General features: G+C 42.8%; 1 protein-coding gene across 6 annotated transcripts in view; it reads left to right on the top strand.

Moving 5' to 3' along the window:
• Positions 1–21,137, top strand: part of LOC114789111 (CUGBP Elav-like family member 5) — a 106,833-nt gene that overhangs the window by 1,858 nt on the left and 83,838 nt on the right. For 4 of the 6 annotated variants that reach the window (XR_003749619.1, XR_003749618.1, XM_028978200.1 and 1 more), the window contains exons 1-2: positions 1,037–1,543; positions 8,951–9,033. Coding sequence is in view for 3 of the 6 variants with exons in the window: in XM_028978200.1 (XP_028834033.1) it covers positions 1,135–1,543; positions 8,951–9,033 (492 nt within the window). In the remaining 3 variants the exon portion in view is untranslated. Of the gene's footprint in view, positions 1–1,036; positions 1,544–8,950; positions 9,034–16,372; positions 16,520–21,137 lie in introns of those variants that run through there. The other 2 variants (XM_028978201.1, XM_028978202.1) reach the window with 2 other exon arrangements.

Below are 21,137 nucleotides of genomic sequence, written 5' to 3'. Positions count from 1 at the left end.
TAAATAAGGTCTTAACTGTATTTTGTATAGTTAAAAATGTGCTGTTTGTTTTGATATTGTTTTTTAGATTATGTAAAGTACTATGTTGTTTGAGAGACACCAGCAGTCAGCATCAAATTCCTTGTGTGTTAATAATCTTGGTGAATAGACCTGATTCTGATGCCACATGTGCTATCCCAATTCAAATTGCTTATTCACACCATCCTAAATCTTTTATGATTGCACTATGGGGGGTCTGTGTGAAATTTTATTTCAATACACGGTATACTGTGTGTACTGTTGTACTGACAATAAACCAATCTTGAATCTTGAACTGCACCTAATGCACACTTCTATTATTTCTGAAATCTTTGTATTTTTTTGGTATAAACCACTAGACCTGTATATTGTTGTTGTTACACTGTTGTGCTGGATAGACATCATCAAATGGAATCAAAGGGCAGGGCAGGTGCCAAGGGCAGGTGCAACCCCACCGCAGGGCACATTCACACACGCCATTCCCACATACGGACAATTTATGGTCATCAATTGACCCAGTGTGCATGTCTTTGGAAGGCAGGTGGGAACCGGAGAACCCAGAGACAACCTGCACCACCACAGGGAGAGCATGCAAACTCTCATTTTCAATTTAGATCATTAATATACTGAAACACTCCACTTTTCCTGGGCCTGAGCTGCAGGTCCATGTTACACTGGATTACACTGATAATAAAGATACTGCCAGCAATGCCCTATCGCTTAGCTTCATCTCTGTCCCCGACGACTATAGCACATCGCACCCTGCAGCTAAACTATATTCTTGATTGCATTTTAAAATATATAAATATATATTGTCGAAATGTGAAAATATTTCCTCAGATTTATATCAACAACTCCAATAATGTTGGTAAATAATGTGAACTCTGGAGACTGTACTGCACAACCAGTAGGGGGCGCCCTATAGCCGCACATGGGAGTCGTGACCGAGCCCGCCACACACCCCGCCCACTCCCATCAGGTACGGTATACGATCGTGACATGTGTCGAATAGAAAGTGAGCTCGGCCGGGTTTCCAGCTGAGTGCTTGCTCTCTCAGCGTGTGTGTGTGTGTGTGTGTGTGTGTGTGTGTGCGCGCGCCCGGGCGCGCGCGTGTGTATGTTGTTATTATTATCCTGGCTGCTCCTCGCTCCGCTCAGAATGGCCAGATTCACCCAGACTGAAGCGAGAAGGCAGCAGCCTCCACAGCAGCCGCCCCATCCACCCCAGACTAGCCTGCTTCTCTGCGGACCGGGGGCAGCACTGACCCAGCCTCCTCTCCTCCTCATCCCATACCAGCACCAGCACCAGTACCCGCAGACCCCATTACCCAAACCCATGAGCGGCTCCGAACCCATTTCCATACACCCCGACAGCAGCACCATGAAAGACCAAGATGCCATAAAGCTCTTTATCGGACAAATACCGCGGAACCTCGAGGAAAAAGACCTTAAGCCTCTTTTCGAACAGTTTGGGAAAATCCACGAATTGACCGTTTTGAAAGACCGATACACCGGCATGCACAAAGGTATTGTGTTTCATCGTTTGTGTCGTGATTGTGGAGGAGGAAGGAAAGCCGTGTCGATGTGTGTACCGTGTGTGCGCGGCGATGAGGCGGGCGGCGATCCGGTCGTGATGTTTGGGGAACGCGTAGGGCGCACGGTGCCCGTCACTTTGACGCACCATTAGGGCATCGTCATTTGCCCCCCCCGAACTAACAAAAAAAAAAGTGTCCCCCCTCGCGAGGGTACAATAGTAAAGCTCCTGTCGCGCCGCTCCGTTGTTGCAGCAATTCGCTCACTTTGCAAATTTGGCGCGGGGTTTCCCCCCCTAAATATAATAGTGCTTAATGTGGGAAAATAAGGAACGTTTTTCATTTTCCGCACAAGTAGGAGGACATGGGTGCATGTTCAGGATCCCCCCTCCTCCATTCTTCACTTTCAGATTTTGCTAACTGTGAGTGTTCCCTCCATCCTGAGCCCGAAGGATGGTGCACAGAGGGGACGGTGACTATAAAAAGAAATGTCTTGCATTGAAACAGCCATCTGCGTGTGTGCGTGTACAAGAGAGTCGGAAGATCCACTGACTTAACAGTTGCTGTTTTTTTTTTTTATGGTTTATATGGCTAGTCCTGGCTTTATGGAATCCATTTCATTCACATGGCGCTTTGCAGGCCGGTGACAGTTATTATATCATAAATATGGCTGTTACGTAATCATTTGTTAGAAGAGTCAGCATCCGCTGAGTGCATTTCATGCACAGAAACTATGTGAGATTTCTTATAGCAACAGAAGGGGTTTCCATGTGTGTTATTGTGCATGTGGCTCTGCAGGCACTGGGAGAGAGTCCCATGCTGAATCTAGCTTTGCATAAATCATAGATTTTCAGATCCCGGATTAAAACAGAGGCACTCTTTCAGGCCACTTTTACTCCAGCCGAGAACTGACTTTCAGCGTTTCACTCACACCAGGGGCCCAAGGAAGGATGTTACTATTTAGTGAACTTTTTTCCCGTTCTGGAGGTCAGTGGATGAAGCACTTTTAAAAATATGATTCAGTCAGCGTCCTGACTTCACACATGGTGGACATGGTGGAGCATTCAGTCAGTTGAATAGTAACTCATGAACCTGGACTCTCTCTCTCTCTCTCTCTCTCTCTCTCTCTCTCTCTTCCCTCTCCTTCAAGCTCTCTGTTCCAGACATGAAACAGCGTAGGTTAGTTAATCATTTTTATTGCCTATAATTACATCCCATGGGAATGTTTGGCCTGTGCTGTGTGCTGTGTATTTTTCATGTATCGTGAGATATGCCCGGTTCTCCACCCTGCGGTTTAGAGATGGAGAGTCTCCATTAATGACGTGACAGCACCGCCATCCGCCCAACACATGACTGTATGTAAATGTTGCAAAAGGGTTTCCTCATGAAACATGCACCACCTGGGCAAGAGCTGACAGCAATAATCCCATGATCTCTGCATGGAGGAGAGTGTGTGCGCGCCTGTTTGCTCACAAGCTCACAGATTTGGTTGTGTGAGCCATAGGCTCTTCACATTGGCACGAAACGTATCTTCCCACGCTGCTTCAAAACTGGCGTGTGACCAGCCGAAGCCTACAGCATAAAAGAAGCTGAGGAGGCCTGTGTACATATTTGTACACATATGTGTTTTCCCATGATGCACCTTCATGGATATTAAGGTCGATGTACTTTAACTGACGTCTAGGCCAATAAACGTCTGTAATATGAGTTATATGCTCATAAATTCCTTATTACGTCATATGTAGGCAATTGCCTGGACTTTTTTTATGCACTTATCACCACACCACTGTGTGAAAATTGGATGTTTAACTGTATCTCTAACCAATTGCTCTGTGGGTGTGGTAGTGAAAACCAACTCCCTTCCTTTTGGCTCGTATGTATGCTTGCGCATGGGTAGTAGTGAAAGTCACATTTTTTGGCAGAATGGTGGCAGCAGCATTGGCTGCTTTCTGGACTATTAAACACACTCCTCGTCACTCAAGTGCAGGCAAGGTTCTGTCTCCTCCCTTCCTCCTCTGTTTCAGCAGACATGGCCAGCGTGATCTTTGCTGTAGACAACTCTGCACCACAGTCGCTATCAAGACAAGCGGAGAGCAGGGAGGTCTTTTCTGAACGTGGATGTAACATTAGCGAACTCGACCCATGCTCACATTTAGTAAATCGTGTTATTCTCAGTCATTGATAATTTCATTTCGTGATATGTTGAATAGATTATGCATATAAGAATTTTTTTCTGAAGCAGCCTGCCACGTATAATATTGAAATAAGTGTGTATAACCCCCCCCCCCCCCATGCTTTTACATGCCTCTAGGCCTTCGTTTGACAGCAGACACCAAAGTGCAGGTAAAAATATAAAAATAAAAATGAAGGGCAAACAGGCAGCAATGGTGTGAAAAGTAACTTCCATCAGAATAATTTAATTTCATCTCCTCTGATAGTTTGTAGAGGGTACATGGGAGGCGTGTTACGGAAAGTCCTCTTTGTGTTGCTGGTATGCCGCCAAGCAGATTTATTTTAGGAGTGAAAATGGAATTACTACAATGATGAGTTTTTAATATCATTTTATGGTTTTAATCCTCGCCCCCTGTTTTATGAAGTGTTTCGGGGGGGGGGGGGCTCTGATAAAGCCTCTTTTGTGGCTGGGCAGTATTAAAAGACAGCTATGGGTCCTTTCTCTGCACATTGCCTTCGAGGGGCTTGCCGTTTTTGAGTTTGGGCCCAAGCAATCTCTGATTAAAGCTGTTATCAGAAAGGGATTTTTAATGGAAAATGATAAGGGGAGCTGATAAAACCGACGATCGTTCCTGTCCCTACAATACCGTATTGATCGGGGTTTGATACAGACCTTATACCACACACTGTGAGGCTGTGTGATGAAGAATACTCTCTGTGAATTCAATTTCCTTTTCTCCGCTTAAATCACTTCCTTCCGGTAACACTCTAGTTATGGACTAAGAAAATCTAGGGAGGTATGAGTGGCAATAATGGAAACATTTGAAAAAATATATATATCTACACACCAACCTCTTGAGGTTTTCGAAGGGGCTATGAATAATAAATGGACTGGAAAACTGCAAACAGGCCAACAAATGCAGACATTTCTGCAATTCTATAGTGTATTAGGACCAGGTCACTCAATTACAAATGGCTAATAACGTTAGAATAACAAAACTGCAAACTAACTCTTTGTCTTGTATATGTTGTGACATGCTTTAGAAAGTCAGGTTGTCTCTGCCCCCTTCCTTCCAGGCCCATGTGGTCAGTATGTGCTTTTTGTATGTTATGTGTGTGTATGTATGTGAATGAAAAAATGAGTGTGAATAAAAATGGAAGTGAGCATGTGAATTAGTTGCATATGTCAGGGTGTGTGAGTTTGAGCGGGTTTTATGTGTTTTGGACATTATTTGTGTGTGTCTGAAAGCATGTGAACAGTAACATGTTAAATTATGGTGATAAAATAGGATGTCTGTGCTTTTTCAGCTTTTCCTTCCCTGGAAACTCAGGCTGTGCTCATATGTATGCGTTACATATGTAGATGTCATCATGGTGAGATCATGCACCACAGAACTGAATTGTGGGTTGCGTAAATATGACAAAGCTAATCATCATAATCGACTGGAATTTCATTGCGATCACACATATAATTGCTCAGCCCCACGACACGCGGGCATTGTGCCGTGTCGTGATTTGGCGGTATCCCTGCTCTGACACGAGTCGTTTTGGCTCAGGAGGGGAGCTTCAGGTGAAGGCCGAGCGGACTGGGCTGCTGGAGTACAGCTTACATAGTAGCTGCACAATATGGACCAATTATACAGCAGCTCTGAAACAGACTGAAGCTGCAGCAATCAAACAGGATGGGAGTCTTCTGCTTACTGAAGCCCACCTGAGGACAGTAGCTTATTTGAATACAATTTGTGTTTATTCCTTTAGAGAGAAGTTAGTATCCTTTGTGCGGCATGCATGTTAATGTGTGAATTATCGGTGATATTCCACTTAGTAAGTTGGATTTGTAGGCATTTACTATTGCCTTATATGTAGCTTTTTATATATCAAGGGACTGGAAAGCCATGCTGCGTTGTGCACCAGTAGCTGACTAGTGGAAAAGCACTGGCAAAGACACCTACAAATACAGCAAGTCATATTTGAAGTGAAGTGATTGTCATTGTGAAACACTGCAACACAGCCACGGTGAAACAACAGAATATGTCCTCTGCTTTTAACCATCACCCTTAGTGAGCAGTGGGCAATCATGACAGGCACCTGGGGAGCTGCGTGTGTAGGTAGTGCTTGCTGGTTTGGGTTCGAACCAGATGAAGTACTACCTCCCCGAGCAAGACACTTAAGCCAGAGTGTCTCCAGGGGGACTGTCCCTGTAACTACTGGTTGGACATTTACATTTACATTTACAGCATTTATCAGACGCCCTTATCCAGAGCGACTCACAATCAGTAGTTACAGGGACAGTCCCCCTGAAGCAATTTAGGGTTAAGTGTCTTGCTCAGGGACATAATGGTAGTAAGTGGGATTTGAACCTGAGGCGAGTGTGTTACCCACTAGGCTACTAACACCCTGGTTGTAAGTCGCTCTGGATAAGGACATCTGATAAATACCATAAATGTAAAATGTAAATGTAGTTTAGCTCTAAGACATTTCACCTGATTCCAATTCTGTCTTTATGTAGCACTGCATGATTAACAGCATATTCACATCACTAACTTGATTCTGCAGCATTTGCACTCATAAAGTGAGTACATATACCCGAGTGACCCATTCACCTCATTTGCTGTGACCAGTTGACCACAACAGACACAGTTCCATGTGACATGTTGGATAAGCCTGGAGTCAATTAAGGAAAAAAAAATCGAACACTAGTATGCTCTTAGATGGAATTGCAAATTTCTGTTCATTCATGTGCTGGAGAACTTGATGCCTGAAACAAGCCCCAGAAGCAAAGAGTTAAACAGGAGAAAGTTTGATGGACAAAAACACTTCTTTAGTGCAGAGGAGAGGCAAGAACAGGCTGTCCGACAATGCCGAGGGTTCAGGGTTTCTGAACTCAGCAAGAATCCCCCCCCCACCACACACACACACACACACACACACACACACATACATTTATTCAGACATACTCACTCACACACAGACATACTCTCTGCAGATTAGACCCTAAAGTGCTGAGATACACATTTGTCTCCTGCGGGTGGCTGAAGAGGAACAAAAAGACTTCTCTGGAACGAGTACCCCCGGCAAATGGGGGTTGTCAAGGAAGCAATGTGGCGACACTCCACCGCGCCCCAACCCCCCCGTCGTGGACAGTCTTCCTGCCCCTTTCTGTCAGGGCTTCTGCCCTGAAGCTGACTGACAAACACTAATGCGGCCCCGGCTGGCTCTGCTGGCTCACTAGCTGCGGAGGTTAGCGTCATTATTACCATGGTGACGTTGATGAATTTCACAGTGTGTGCTTAGCCAGCTGAAATTCATATCTCTGCACGCACTCGCTACAACAGCATGTACATGGCATGTACAAAGCAGCAGTAAATCTGGGACCTGTCTAATTTATCTTCTAGCAGCCCGGGAAGGAAAAAAAACTAAAGGTCTGTGTTTCAGCGAATGTGTCAGCATTTAATACATAAACAGGCTCTGTTTAAGGGTGCTGCCATAATCGATAATCAAATGCAGTCAAGGTGGGGTTTAGCAGAGAGGAGTGAGCTCCGATGAAAGCAGCATTTCAGTCATTTTGGCAGGCCTCTCTAATGTACAATTTCTTTACTGTTCCTTCTTTGCTTTCGTAGCTTTGGAGCAATTGTCTTAGTGATATTTTGTCATCTTTTTATTTTTTTGCAATTAGATCTTTTGCACGGTGCTGATGCATTAAAATGCCCGTAGATTGGCCTTCATTATTTTCAGAGAATGTATATTGTCCACATGGTCTTAACTAGAAATATTGAGATTATCAGTGCTCTATGACTGGATAATGTACTACAATAATTTGGGTTGTTAATAGGGTCCTCCTATTAACACAATTAACCTGTCAGCAATTGAAACTGGTCTTAGAGTAGTTAGCTGTCGGACATTTGTGGTTATGAATAAAGGTCTGTATAATGGCTTACACTCTATGATGCTGTTATGTTGGTTTTATATATTGTCTTTAAACAGGACCCTTAAACCTGTTTTTTACGAGTGCACTTATGACCTTAATAAAGTCTGTGTTCTATACTGGTTGACTAAAACCATACAAGCTTCATTAATTCCTTGTTTATTCCTTCTTGTTTGTTATTAGGATATAAAGTTGAAGGTGGGCAATTAAAGGAAATACCCATGCTGGAGCTGACAAAATGACCTCTATAAATAAGTCGTAAACTAGTTTGTATGTGTTTTTCATTCTATTAGTAAAGGGAGTTGCTGGTTCTGCTCCCGCTCTGATATGGCACAGTGGTTGACCGGCCTTCACACTGAGAACTAAAGGAATAAAAATGTCACGCTTGACTGATGGGTGTGGTTGCCATTGGAAATCATTGCGACTGCTCTGCGGGCAGCCCGGCTTTTGGAAGGGACCATTCTACGGTCAAACCAACGGCAAAAACACCTCCAGTTGTCCTAAAGGTCACAAACCTGAGGCCGGGGACATCTCTTGCACAAAAGACCCATACTCCCACCACTTTCACTTTCCCTCCTCTGTCCCTGCTGATCCCCTCCTTTGTCATAGAAGCAACCCCCAAGATGACTGGCGAGTGATTGACATGCCGGATCGATAGCGGAAGATTTGCTGTCATTTCTGGGTTAGTCTGATCTGCACCAGGGGGTTTGGAGACAGAGATCTGAATGAGACGTGGATCTAATTAGTGGAGGCGGGAGGCATTTAAAGTCTGATGTGTTGCCCTGTTCATTGGCTATTCACACACACAACCACTTCAATTATCGATGTCACCAGTTACCATCAGGGCAATGGGATTAATGAAATGGGATCCCTGGGATGGAAGTTTTGTGGCTGAGTTTTTCCTATTTCTCCTGAATACTAAAAGGACAACTGCACAACTGTTCACTGGCATTGGTTCGGACATCAGAGGTTGGTGCTCAGGGCTCAGCTCCATATTTTACTCTCTGTTTTTTTGCAGTAATCCTACTGGTCCACAATGGGGAAGATTGTTTTGGCTGGCGGCATGGCTCCTGGTTGGAGCTTTATTTGTATCTGTGTGTGTGTGCCTGAATGTCATAAGGGACCCTTGCTGGCATTCAGATATATTGTCCTGGACTTTATACTTTTCTTTCTTTGTGTTAAGTGTGTTGAATGTTAGTGTGTGTGTTTATGCTGCGTGTGTTGTGCAGTTTACTAACATATGTGCCATTGTGTGCATGCTACTTGTGTGGCGGCAGTATTGATCTCATTCTTTCTTTTTCCAGGCTGTGCATTCCTCACCTACTGCGCCCGTGACTCAGCCATCAAAGCCCAGAATGCACTGCATGAACAGAAGACGCTGCCAGGGGTACGTACACTACCCCTCCATGCCTCAGTATTTAGATAAAACAAAACAAGGTAGTATGGTGTGGATTTTTAACACCTATTTTAGATTCTGTATTGTTAGCTCAGGGAAACTCCAGTGAAATTGCACATTTGCTCAAGTGCTCAAGTCTGATGAAAGTCTGATAAATGCTGTAAATGAAATGTTTCATTGTAAAACTATTTCATGCACAATAGTGCTGCATGAATTGTGTTGTTTCACATACACCCTTTAGTGTGGATAGTCACAAGTCTGTAGTTCCTTTGCCATCATTCAATAGGTTTACCATAAAAAGCTGAACAAAATACAAATAACATGAAATGTTTGAAAATGCTTTAAATGCATATTGTGCTGCTCTAGACCTTGATTTTCTGCACTTTCAGTACACCAATTATTTCACTTAAGAATGGCTATAAACCTGACAGGCGGTTTAACAGCCAGTCTGAATCTTGATTGTTTAGATAGATAGATATCGCAATGCAATACTGTGCAAATATTATACAAATAAAATATGGAATGTTCAGTCCAGAGGTTGGCATCTGGTGGATGGGTGCTCAAGTCTGATGAAAGGATTCCTGGGACTAATAACATCTCACAATACTCATATGACCAACATGGCTGCATGAGTGTGTTTCTGAATGTACTTATCTGTTGGATTATGAAGCAATGTGTGCAAAATGACATCCTTCCTTAGTGACATAGTTCCTTTTGGACAATTGTCTTAAAAGCCTCTAGATAGATTTCAAGAGCCTGATATATACATGAGTTTATTGAGGCCCTTGTTGTGGCATTGTTGTCCTTAACACACCACTACTTTGAAGGCTTTTCGGAGAGACCTCCAGACTCTATTTAATCTTGTTAGGAAGTAGAAGCAACCCAAGCTCTTTTGGACAGGGCTCCTGGACATGCTAAATTTGCTTTGAACCCAATTTTATTCATTAGCCATACTGATTATATGGTGTTGAAATAAAGGCTTGTCAGCCTTGTCTAGGCACAGATAACATGGTGCAAAATGCTGCGTGCTGCATGTTGCTTAGCAACAGCAGCCGAGCAGGATCTGAAGTGAAATATAAAGTTTTTTGTCACAACAGACATAAATATTAAGGGTAAAATGTGCTATAACCCTTATATCACAATGTCATGATATCAGGATATATAACAGTATAGCATTCCCCTCTTCTTTTAAACACATCAGACTGTGCCTTTACAATGTATTTATAATAACTAATTACAGAAAAGTTGTGATTAAGGGGTTTATACTGCATGTGTATGCCTTTATAAATTTGGTGCTTTGAAGAATCGTGAAGACATGAATGATCTTAGTTCAGTTTTAATTTAATTGTGCAGCCCTTATGCACGTATTAGAGAATTAGTGCTGTATCACATGCTGGTTGCAGCCACTGCTTTTGTAATCTGTCACAAGTGGCTGGATTGGATTAAGGCTCCTTGGGATTATAGTCTAGTGCCACGGCCATGTCTGCGATTGCGCAATACATTGTCTGGGGCTGCCTTCCTCTAAATCTGGTCCTAATGGACGGCAATGACAGCAAATATAAAGCCAGTTGTTTGTAAAATAATGCCTTATATGCAGTTCTCTGCAGAGCGTTTGATGTAATTGATGTGAGCATGTTCGTCCCGGGAGGCGTGTTATGTCAATGTCTGTCTGCGGCTTTTGACTCAGTGCGCTAGCTGACGATGTCCTGCTCTGCCTTCTTGGGTGTGTGTGTGTGTGTGTGTGTGCATACACCAGTGATGAGCTGCTTTTGTCATTCGGCTCATCGTGTTTGTGTCATTGTAAGAGGGTGCAAATAGGAGACAGACATAAATTTGGTCATGAGTTATGGCGGCCTTTGTGCAGTACAGAGCTCAAATGTCTACATACTACATGTTACTGTGGCATCATTACGATCTATTATTTATGAAGTGCACATGAAACCTAAATATTGAAGAGTACTCTTTGTGCTAGAAAACAAAGTGCACTGATGAGAGTCAGACCACCAACATGATGACACCACCATCGTGCTTCACTGTAGGAATGACCTCAACCTGAAGGTACTGTTAGTGAAGGTACGAAGTGCATACCTATTGTATTGTGGCCTGTGGTTTATTAAAAGTAAATGCCAATACCAGCATCCTGTTCTGATCAGTCAGTCTCTGAAAATGAAATTAGTCTTGATTTTAGTACAACACTTCAACATTTAATGCAGATAATTGCTGTTTTGATTTTTAAGATAAAAGCTATATTTGATATTTTTCATAATCATTCTTGTAATACCAATTTTATATATTGTACCAGGGACATGTTCTTTTTTTAACCACCATGGAAACATGTGACCAAAAGGATCAGGAAAATGGCGTAGAAGTGTTTAATTTCTTGCTTGTCTTGTTTGATGTTGTTCTCCTGATATTTGTGCCCATAGATTTGTCCCTTGCAAAGACACATCACTTTGGGTGTAAATAAGCATGGTATCCAGCTAAAAATAGACTGAAATTAGCATGTGATGATGCCAGTAATCATGTGTGGTGAGAGATGGTTGGTGACGGTGGGGAAAAAAGTGAGAAGAAGATAAGATGTAGTCCTGCGGGGAAACATGGGAGAGCAAAAAAACAAAGACAAAGAGACGGCGTGTCCCCTGTGTTTACATGTGAAGGCATGTTTGGGCCATAGTGAACAGACACACACAGAGACACACACAGACTCTCGGCCAGCTTGGGGCTGACGGAGCTGAAACTGCAGGATCCTCCTGGGACTCGTCGATAGGCTCCGAGAGAAAAAAAAACGTGACAAAAGCAATATTTTATAGGCATGCCCACATCAACCTTGTCATCAACCATATATGGTTACAAGATGGGTGGTGTCTTGCAGACAAGGGGGTATATTATGTCGAATAATTCCGTAGTTCCCCGAACAGAATCCTTCAATAAAATCACTGATAATGTAACGGCGTGCTTGTTAGTGGACGTGGTCCAGAGACGATTGTGACCAGGATAATGTTGTGCTTTATTATTAGGGGAGAAACTGGAGGTAAATAGAGGAGGAGGGAGGAGACAGGATCTTGTGCTCAGTTTTGTATTTGATATTTTAGGAAATATTGCACGTCATGAATAGGAAACCAGGAACCCAAATCTCATGTTAAGTAGTTAAGTAGTTGTGGCAGTTAAATACTTTATATTACTTGCCGGTTTTTATACGATCCCCAGGGCGCTAGTTTTGGATATATTCTGTCTTTGTTTTTGTTGCTGACTCCCCTCTTTGAAATGCTATAAATCATCATGGACTGGAATCTTACCAGCATTTTAATTCCTTCCTTCTCCCACTGGTAAGATGTTTGCATGCTGCACCATTTTTAATGTGCATCCCTTTCACCGGGTCTGCTTCTCCCTGAGCTAAATCAGTGTAAGGGTGTCAGCTCCCACCTTTTTTTTTTTTTTTTTTTTTGTTTCAGACGCAGCCTTTTTTCCTTCTCCGAGGGTGTAATTACCGAAACTGGGTGATTGCTGCGAGCTGCGAGCTCTGGAACGTGGCGTGTGCTACTTTGCTCAAGTAATGTGTGGGCGCGTGTGTGCGCATTCGGGCTGGGCTGGGTTCGGGGTCACCCTAAAAAATAGTCATTAATCATATTTTTAGTGTCTGAGGTTTATTTTGGGTTCTTGCCGGAGGCACTCTCTGTATCGGTGGAATAGTGGTCACGTGACGCCGTGATCTCGTTTGTAAGTGTGTTGAGGCTAACGCTTTTCCTAAAGGGCTAACAGGCTAATAGGTTAAGAGATATTACAGAAACAACATCGTATATTATTCTCATTCCTTGGCTTGAAATTAAAGTGTTCAAGCACGCTGGGCTGCCGGGATCTTATATTCAGATGATCTGTTAAGGTTTTTAGAACAGATCAACAGAGACGTTCACTCCCAGGACTGTGCTGAAAAAATTCTTATCCTTTTATAAAAAAAAAAACCTGAATTTAAATAAAAGGGCCGGTATGGATTCTTGATATAAAGAGTAGCTGGAATGAACAGGATTCCTTTTTTGTCTGTTGTTGTGTGAGTCAGATCTCTTGCTCTGGCAGGACGGGGACAGGATGGTGGATTTGTCAGCAGAAATCAGCCCTCCAGCTGCCTGCTGATGTTGGGGAGGGGCTGTGGGTCCAGGGTTCTGATGGTGGCCTGATGGATGTGGACTCTGACTGGGGCAAAAATGGCCCACCTCCTCCAGCCTAGTTTGGTCAACACTACATCACTGTGCATCTGAGAGGGAGGGGGGGTCTATGGGGGTGGTTTGTGGTGACCTAGAATACAAGATTGGATCGTTATTCCTTTTGATGTGTGAGACTGGCTCTGTGTTGTAGGTCATTGCCAAGTGACGGCAACATACAGCGTTTCCTCTTACAAATTCAGTATTATTCCACATGATAATTCATCCGCTGCCAAGAGCGATGAAAATAAGAGCAGCCATGCATCGGCTTCGCTTTATCGGATCGCTCAAAACAAAAATCAGTGCAAACTAGATAATCTGCAGTTTACAAGATTACAACCAATGCAGAGGAGATAATGGAAGACCAAACATCTCCCTACTGCTTTCGTCCTCATGACATCCCTCCCTCTCGGCCTCTCTCCTCCTCCTTCATGTCTCTGTCTGTCGATTAGCTTCCCCCTGCTTGGTGGTTATGTAAGAGACCTCGTTCTGAAGTGCAGCTTTCCAGCCCACTGCACATGCAAAAAGCACAAAAAGAGTGGATTCATATCCCGCAAGAGAAAGCGATGATGCTTCCATCCCAGAGATGCCGATAAAAAAAAGCAGGCAAAGGGGCAGATTCAGTGATGTGTTGCATCGTGCTGCGAGAGAGCAGACCCGCTCCAACAGACTTTCTGACAGGCTTAAAAGGATCTGAGTCTTCTGATCCAACCCTGCCTGTTCACTTCAGCATTTACTGTACAAATGTCAATTGGTAATTTCTTGATGCAGAATAAAATGTAATTCACTCTTAAGTCTGGTAAAATTGTAAAATGTTTCACTCTAAAAGATCTGAACCAGGATACTTATTGTTTGTTCAATGCTTTAATGTTTTTTGATAAACTTTGAAGGTGCCGGAACTAATCAGCATAATATTACAGTAAATCGACAGCAGTTCTTACACCATAGTCATTTCAGTTTTACCTTTTAAGCCATATGTACCCGGAGGGTAATCGATTCTAATGGCTCACCATGAGCCTTCAACACTGATGATGATTATAGCAATTATTTTCAGATTTGATTTGTAGATGCTGATGAACAATTAAGTCTTACATGTCAGATTTCGGTATGGCTCTAAAATGAATGCCTGCTTTGAACAACATGTGCAGACAAAATGACTTACAAAAGTTGCAGTCCTATAATGCCAGTAGTACATTTTGTGATGTGAATGGAATTCATGGTCTTCTGATGTCACTGGTGGCAAAGTTCTTGTCCCACTGTCTTCATCCCTTATTCAGGCTACTTCCTGATTTAGCTTCTTTCTTTGAAGGCAATAGCGCTGCACACAATTAGTGTTATTTCACAACGCTTAAAGGTTATTATGAACGTTAAATAATTAGACAGATTACTGAATGGCCATTATGGAAATTGTTCTGCGCAGTGGGAAATCATATCTGATCATGTCCTTTGTCTATGCCAGAATTTTGGAACATGAAAATATGCTAAACAGACCACTTTCATACATGGTGTGTATGAAATATGAAACTTTTTGCTGGTGGGATAACACCTTACTGATTGCAGCCGGTGCGGTGCTGTCTCGCACTAAATGATAAAAATAAAAATGGGGAAGCAGCACCTGGTGATTGCGGAGTTGTGGGTCTTAATGGTTTTAACCTTTACAGCAACAAGGAATTTCAGATGAATAATTCATGGAGACTCTGGACGGGGGGAGCGGAGCCACCTACCGCAGCTCTTAATGAAAATATGAAGCTGTGTGTCTTCCAAAACAATCAACATGCTGCTTATGCACCAGAAACATCCAGATATTATCCTGCATTTCTCTGCCCATGCTGTGTAGAATTGTGTGTGTGTGAGAAATGTGAAGCGTATCTGTGTGTGTGTGTGTGTGCGCCGTGCTTGTGTGCATACGCCTTTGTGTGCGTACAAGTGTGGAATCGAGCTGTTTCACATCACACCCTGCTGATAACAGGCTTGCCGGAGTCGTCATGGCAACGTAGCCCTCAGTGGGATATTGTGTAATAGTGTTTAGAAGACGAGTTGCCTTCGGAAGTGTCGGCTCCCAAACACAGCAGACAAGATTGAGCTTATCGGGTCCACGAGCACAAGATTTAAAAGGTACCGTGTGACTGAAGATCAAAAAGAGAGAGTGATGTTGGCGCTTGTGGAGAACAAACGCTGCGTGACTCGCCACTCTTAGCTAGAACTGTTTTTACCAAACCCTGCCGTTCAGAAGCACCAAGTCACAGTGTTTTATTGGGCCAATTGCTTTACCCCTTTGGCAAAATCCTTTTTGGAAGCTGGGCTGCTGTGCAGGATCCAGGGACAGACATTTCTACCTCTTTGACAGTTGCATTGGTAACCATAAACACATTTATAATGAAGTATGTCCTTTACATTTGTAATATATGTTTCAGTTATGATTTAAAATTTGATTATGACCACAGTGAAGCCACATGAAAAGAGTACCACCTCATTAACACAGTAACATTAATACAGTAGTAGTAGGCCTTTTGAAAGAGTTTTCACATTTATTCCAGAGATGAAGGCATTAGGACATATATAATGTAGTCCATAATCACCATCATTATGAAATATGCTTAATTCTTTTTCTTTTTTATTCTTATATAATATACATATGCGTTAATGGCCAGTCCAAGCTTCAGTTCATCATGGACAATACTAGCCACCCACTCCTCAGTGTGGTGGCTGGACTGAAAATCCCCTCAGATGCCACAGACATACTGGCACCTCAGTAGCACCTTGGTGGATTGGGATTCGAACCCACAACCTTCTGATTATGGGGCTGCTTCCTTAACTGCTAGGCCACCACTGCCCCTTAATGCATATTTTAACTTTAACTCTGAACTTAGAATTTTTCAATATGTACTTTTTGTGCAGTCTTTATATAAACAGTTGTCTTTGGGATTAAGGAAGCTGATATTAATAAAAGGCTTTAAAAGGGTAAATATTTCATTTGACCATACACACAAATATGAAGAACCCTGAAGCTTGCATGCCTTTCCCAGCAATGTGTGTTATGTTGTCTAAAATGTAGGTCAACAGTAACCAGATGCAAAAATCAATAATAACTATAGGAACAGTACATATTTTTGCATGTTCCGTGAAGCTGATGCATTGTGTGTTTGTGTGTGTATGTGGTCTGGCGTGTCTGTGTGTCTTTGAGTGCATCGGACGGATGATTACCGCTGCTGATGTAGCATTTTGACTGAACAATGATGTGAAGACCTCATTATCTCCACCCCGAGCTTCAAAATTCACCGGTCAGTCATTCCCTCTAATCCCAGCCCATTTAACAGTCGTAGGTCACCTGTAATACCACTAACCTGCACTGAAAAAAAGCATTTTAGCATATTATAAATCAATCAAACCTGCTGTAACATTGTTCTTTACATACATCAGTGCTAAAATATTAGGTGTGAAATATTAAGTTTAGCAACTGTTCACTTTTGTCAGCCTCCATTCCACTGTTTTCTGAGGACACATATTTATTTCAATTCTTAATGTGGTGTCTTACATTATTTAGATATTTTTGTTAGACTTGTGGTAAAAAGGCATCCAATCAGTGCATGGCAAGTATAATTTAAAAAAAAAAGCATGGTGTGGTAATTGCAGCCTTTCCCTATAATAGGTAATGTAAAACATATAATAGGCAAAATCACAAAATTGTGTAACATGCGCTTAACTGTGTAGGCCTACTCTTTCCTGACTTTTTCCCAAATCCTGTGCCAGGAGCTTCTGCCTGGCATCAGATACACAAGACCTTCCCTGTTGGGCCTTTTCCAGCTTATTTTTATCCACACTGAAATTAAAAAAGGATCAACATAGCCTCTAATAGTGCTTGTGTCCCTGTGACATTTCTGCCTGTAAGTCAGCCACCGCTTTGTCCCTAAATTAGAGTGAGTCACCTCAGGGTCATTTCAGAACTGATCACACCTTTCCTTCTTAATTCCTTTTTTTCTATCTACTTGCCTGCCTCTCCCCCTCCATCTGTCTCCTTGGTGCTTCAGCCCAGTTCTGTTCTTAGAGCCTCTTGTCTGTGGGAGGCTGATTCTGAACAGGCCGAACCAAAGAGCCATTATTGTGTTACAGTGCGGGGCCAGGAGAGTCAGAACTAACTGCACAGAGCACAAACAAAGCAGCGCCATGTCCCAGATTTCTACAAACAACGTCTGAGATCTGTAAATCAGCTGCCCACACACACACACACACACACACACATACAAACACACACAGAATTGCCTGTTTCAGCTGTGAATTCCACTGTGGAGCTGAAAACCTGGGTTTCTAATGTGACACTCTAAACCAGGTTTTGCTGTCACATACTGATCTCTTCATAGTCTGATCCTCCATGTCAGTGGAATTATTATGTGGTAATAACTCATAGCTTTATTGACATTTATTCTGTTCGTAATTCGTATAGCGTTGTGCAAAAGAGGCAAACATGTAAATCTGTCTGTCAGTAACAAGGCAAATATTGAACACTGAGAGAGACACCGTTGACCGGAATCAAATTCCTTGTATGTGTTCGCTCACATTTCAATTAATGTGATTCTGATTCTGGGTTGCTTACCGTTTAAACATCACTTAAGGAAATCATTGTTTTATCATTGGCTTTTACAATTCATAAGTCATTGCTGCTGTAAGTGAATTTGGTTGGTTCTATTACTGCTTTTTGATTATTACAGTTTTTCTTTAGAGCAAAAACAAATTCAGCCCATTGGCTTTGGGTTGCACATCTTTGTTTCGGGCATTGCATGGCTGTATTTGGTCCCTGGGCTGTGATGCACAGTGGTTTGTTGAGAATTAATAAATAAATAAAATGAGGATTAGAAGAATAATGCTATAAATGAACTGTTTGCCTTTCCAATTAGGATTATGAGTTATAACAGGCCAGTCCTGGATGTCATCTCTCTGGTTGGTTGGGTTGGGACAAGGAGAGGGATCATTTCCACTCGAGTCACTGCACACACTCATGCACACACACACACACACACACACACACACACACACACACACACACACTAATGCACAGGCACACACAAAGGCATTAAACAGGCCATTTATTTTTCATTACTAAAGCCATTTTAACCATGTTGATTTGTAGCACTAAATCCAGATTGACGGGACATGCTGAAGGTCATAGGTCACACATGCCTCATGACTTTGCCAGCTTTCAGAAGCAGTGCTATATTTCTCTTCTATACATTGCTTTAAAAGAAAACTGCAACAAAAAAAAGACATTTAAAATGGATTATCTCTCACTGAGAATGTGTTTTTTGGCCATTACACCTCCAGTCTTGTATTTGCCAAATGCCATGTAAAACACTGTGTGGGAGGAGAGACTGGGTCTTGACTGACCGCCTGAAGCAGCTCACAGTCTCAGGATCTTTACAAATCATCCATGACTTATAGATGTGAGCTCTAAGTCTTTATGCCCCAGTGCTGCACAGCCCTGAATGGATGTATGGATTGTAGGAGGTCAAGCGGATGGAAAGCAAAGACAGGCACATCGAGAGAGATGAAAGAGCGCGAGACAGCAGGCTGAGAGAATAATAAAACTGAAAGAGACTGGGAGCAGGGGTTACGATCATGTATGAGCTGAAAAGCATTTAAATCCAGTTTTCTGACTAGCCCTGTTGAGTCTATCTATATACTGCATCGTTCAATTCATATAACATCCAGCAACTTTGCAGACTTATGGGTCTGTCTCCGCCTTGGAAAATAAAACGCCCTGATGAAGGGCTGAGCATGTGGCCATTGATGGTGGCTTTTCTCCTTTCTCTGGCCTGTAGTCAAGTTTTGATGAGTATGTGACAGTAGCATCTGAGCCAAGCCCACTGTGAGAAGCGATCAGAGGAAATAGGGAGCTGGGGTCCTTCCGAAATACCACCCTGAAGATGGGTGAGTCATCTGTGCAGCAGTACATGCCAACACGGCTGTTAGCAGTCATCACCGCGATTTGGGTTAAAACGTGGGCGGCCGTCACGCCTCTGATGTCACATGCCCCGGCGTCCCGTTTGACGCCTCCACCAGGCTGCTGCTCCTCCTTTATGCTCCCTCTTCTTCCTCCCCCTCCTGTGCCTTACCCCCTTTTTTATCATTTATAATTGTGGTTTTTCTTCTTTTTCATCTGGTTCAGTCCATGCCAGACGACTGACGGCTTAATCTGAATTAATTGGCCAGTTGCACCAGCCCGCGTCTCTGTTCCTCCTCTGTTATGTTTTATTCATTTGTAATTTTATAATGCAAAATTAATTGCATTTAATAATACATTGGACCTTGTATAGGTTGGACATTTTTCGCAAGCGGACGTGAGAGCTCCAGTGATGTTAATTTATGGAGAAGTGAATGTCAGATAGAGGGTGAACGAGAAAAAAGAAGGGTGAAAGAGAGAAACTCAGTGGCAATTATTCATTAAATAAAGCGTATCGTCATGTGTAGTTTTAGTGTAAGCTGATGCTGACCTAGTATAAGTGTTGACCACCTGTGTTGACAGGTACTGACTCCGGGGGCGCAGTCCGGCTCCGTTATTCGGGACGGAATTTCATTGTGTACCTTGTTAACCTGGTTGTGTGCAGCTGTTATAAGTGTTTAAATGTCAACCTCTTGTATCGCTTCCCTGTTGGGTCCTTAAGCTGTGAGTCTTGTTCATTGCAGTAAACCCCACCGTTTGGGAAGCTGTGCAAATGCACCATGCCGCCTTGACACTGTGCTGAGGGTGGAGATACTGGAGGATGGCTGGATACCCTCTGAAGTTGAGGGCAGCAGGAGAGTGAGAAAGAGAGGACAGAGAGAGAGGCAGGCAGGCCAGGCTTTGTTCAGAGGCGGTGGTCTGCCCCATCCAAGAATCACTTATTCATCAAGTATCCCAGCCCCCCCACCAGTCATATTTTATTTAGTCTTTTTTTTCAGATCTGATAGATCCTGGGCGGTAGGAGCAGTATGAGCTCCACAGGCCTCAGATGGGCTCCAGTTTCCTTCAGAAAAGCTCCAGTGCTGGTCCAGCCCAGTCTGTCACCACAGGAGGAGTAAACTTTTACTGCTGGTTGTGAAACTTTTTTAAATCCAGGGATTTGTAATCCAGGGAAGCTAAATCTACAGCATGCTTACATTCAATAGATCTCTGTTTGAAACAGACGGGCCAGTAGGGGAAAGGCTTTTTCAAGAGTTGAAATAGTTTTTTTTTTTTTTTAAATAATGAGGAATTATGAGACACATGATTTTTAAAAGTTTAAATCACAATTTACAAGGGTGATGGGCTTCATAATATTTCTGTTTTAATGCATTGTGTAATAAAGCTACACAATTTTGACACAATCAGATCACAATCAAAAAGCATTTTCTAAATACCTCCAGTGAAATTCTTTTCATCTCTTATTCAGCAATAATATGGTGTTAATGCAGTGGAATGGGAGTGTGGACTAGCCAAAGTTTTAATATGCTTTAAATGGTATAGTCTGCATTTTTTTGCAGAGTGTTAAACTGTTTCTACCTAAATTCACAAACATCACTTTAAACAGTGTACCACAATAATGGATACAATTGCTATATCACTATAAAGCCAAGTTATCACACACATCCCATACAACAGGCTCGGTGGTTTTTAGTTGCTGCTGGAGGCTCCACCTGGACGCAGGAAGTTGTGAGATGCATAGCAGGCTGCATACATTTAATAATGTGTTCCCATCACTCGGCGGTGCTACATAATTCAGGAGGACCAGAGCACCGTGATGTGTGAAGGTGATTATCATATTTATGATGGAGTTTAGTTGCTGTGTCTTTGCATGCAGTGCGGGAAACACGGGGCGCGCCCCGGGCCACCTCCTTTGGCTGAAACTGCAGTGGAAAGTCGCTTGAATAAATAAATAAGTGCGTGTA

This window comes from Denticeps clupeoides, chromosome 4, assembly GCF_900700375.1.
Source record: "Denticeps clupeoides chromosome 4, fDenClu1.1, whole genome shotgun sequence".
Taxonomy (NCBI): Eukaryota; Metazoa; Chordata; class Actinopteri; order Clupeiformes; family Denticipitidae; genus Denticeps; species Denticeps clupeoides.
Note: the sequence above shows the minus strand (reverse complement) of the source record. Positions and strands in the feature narration are given on the sequence as shown.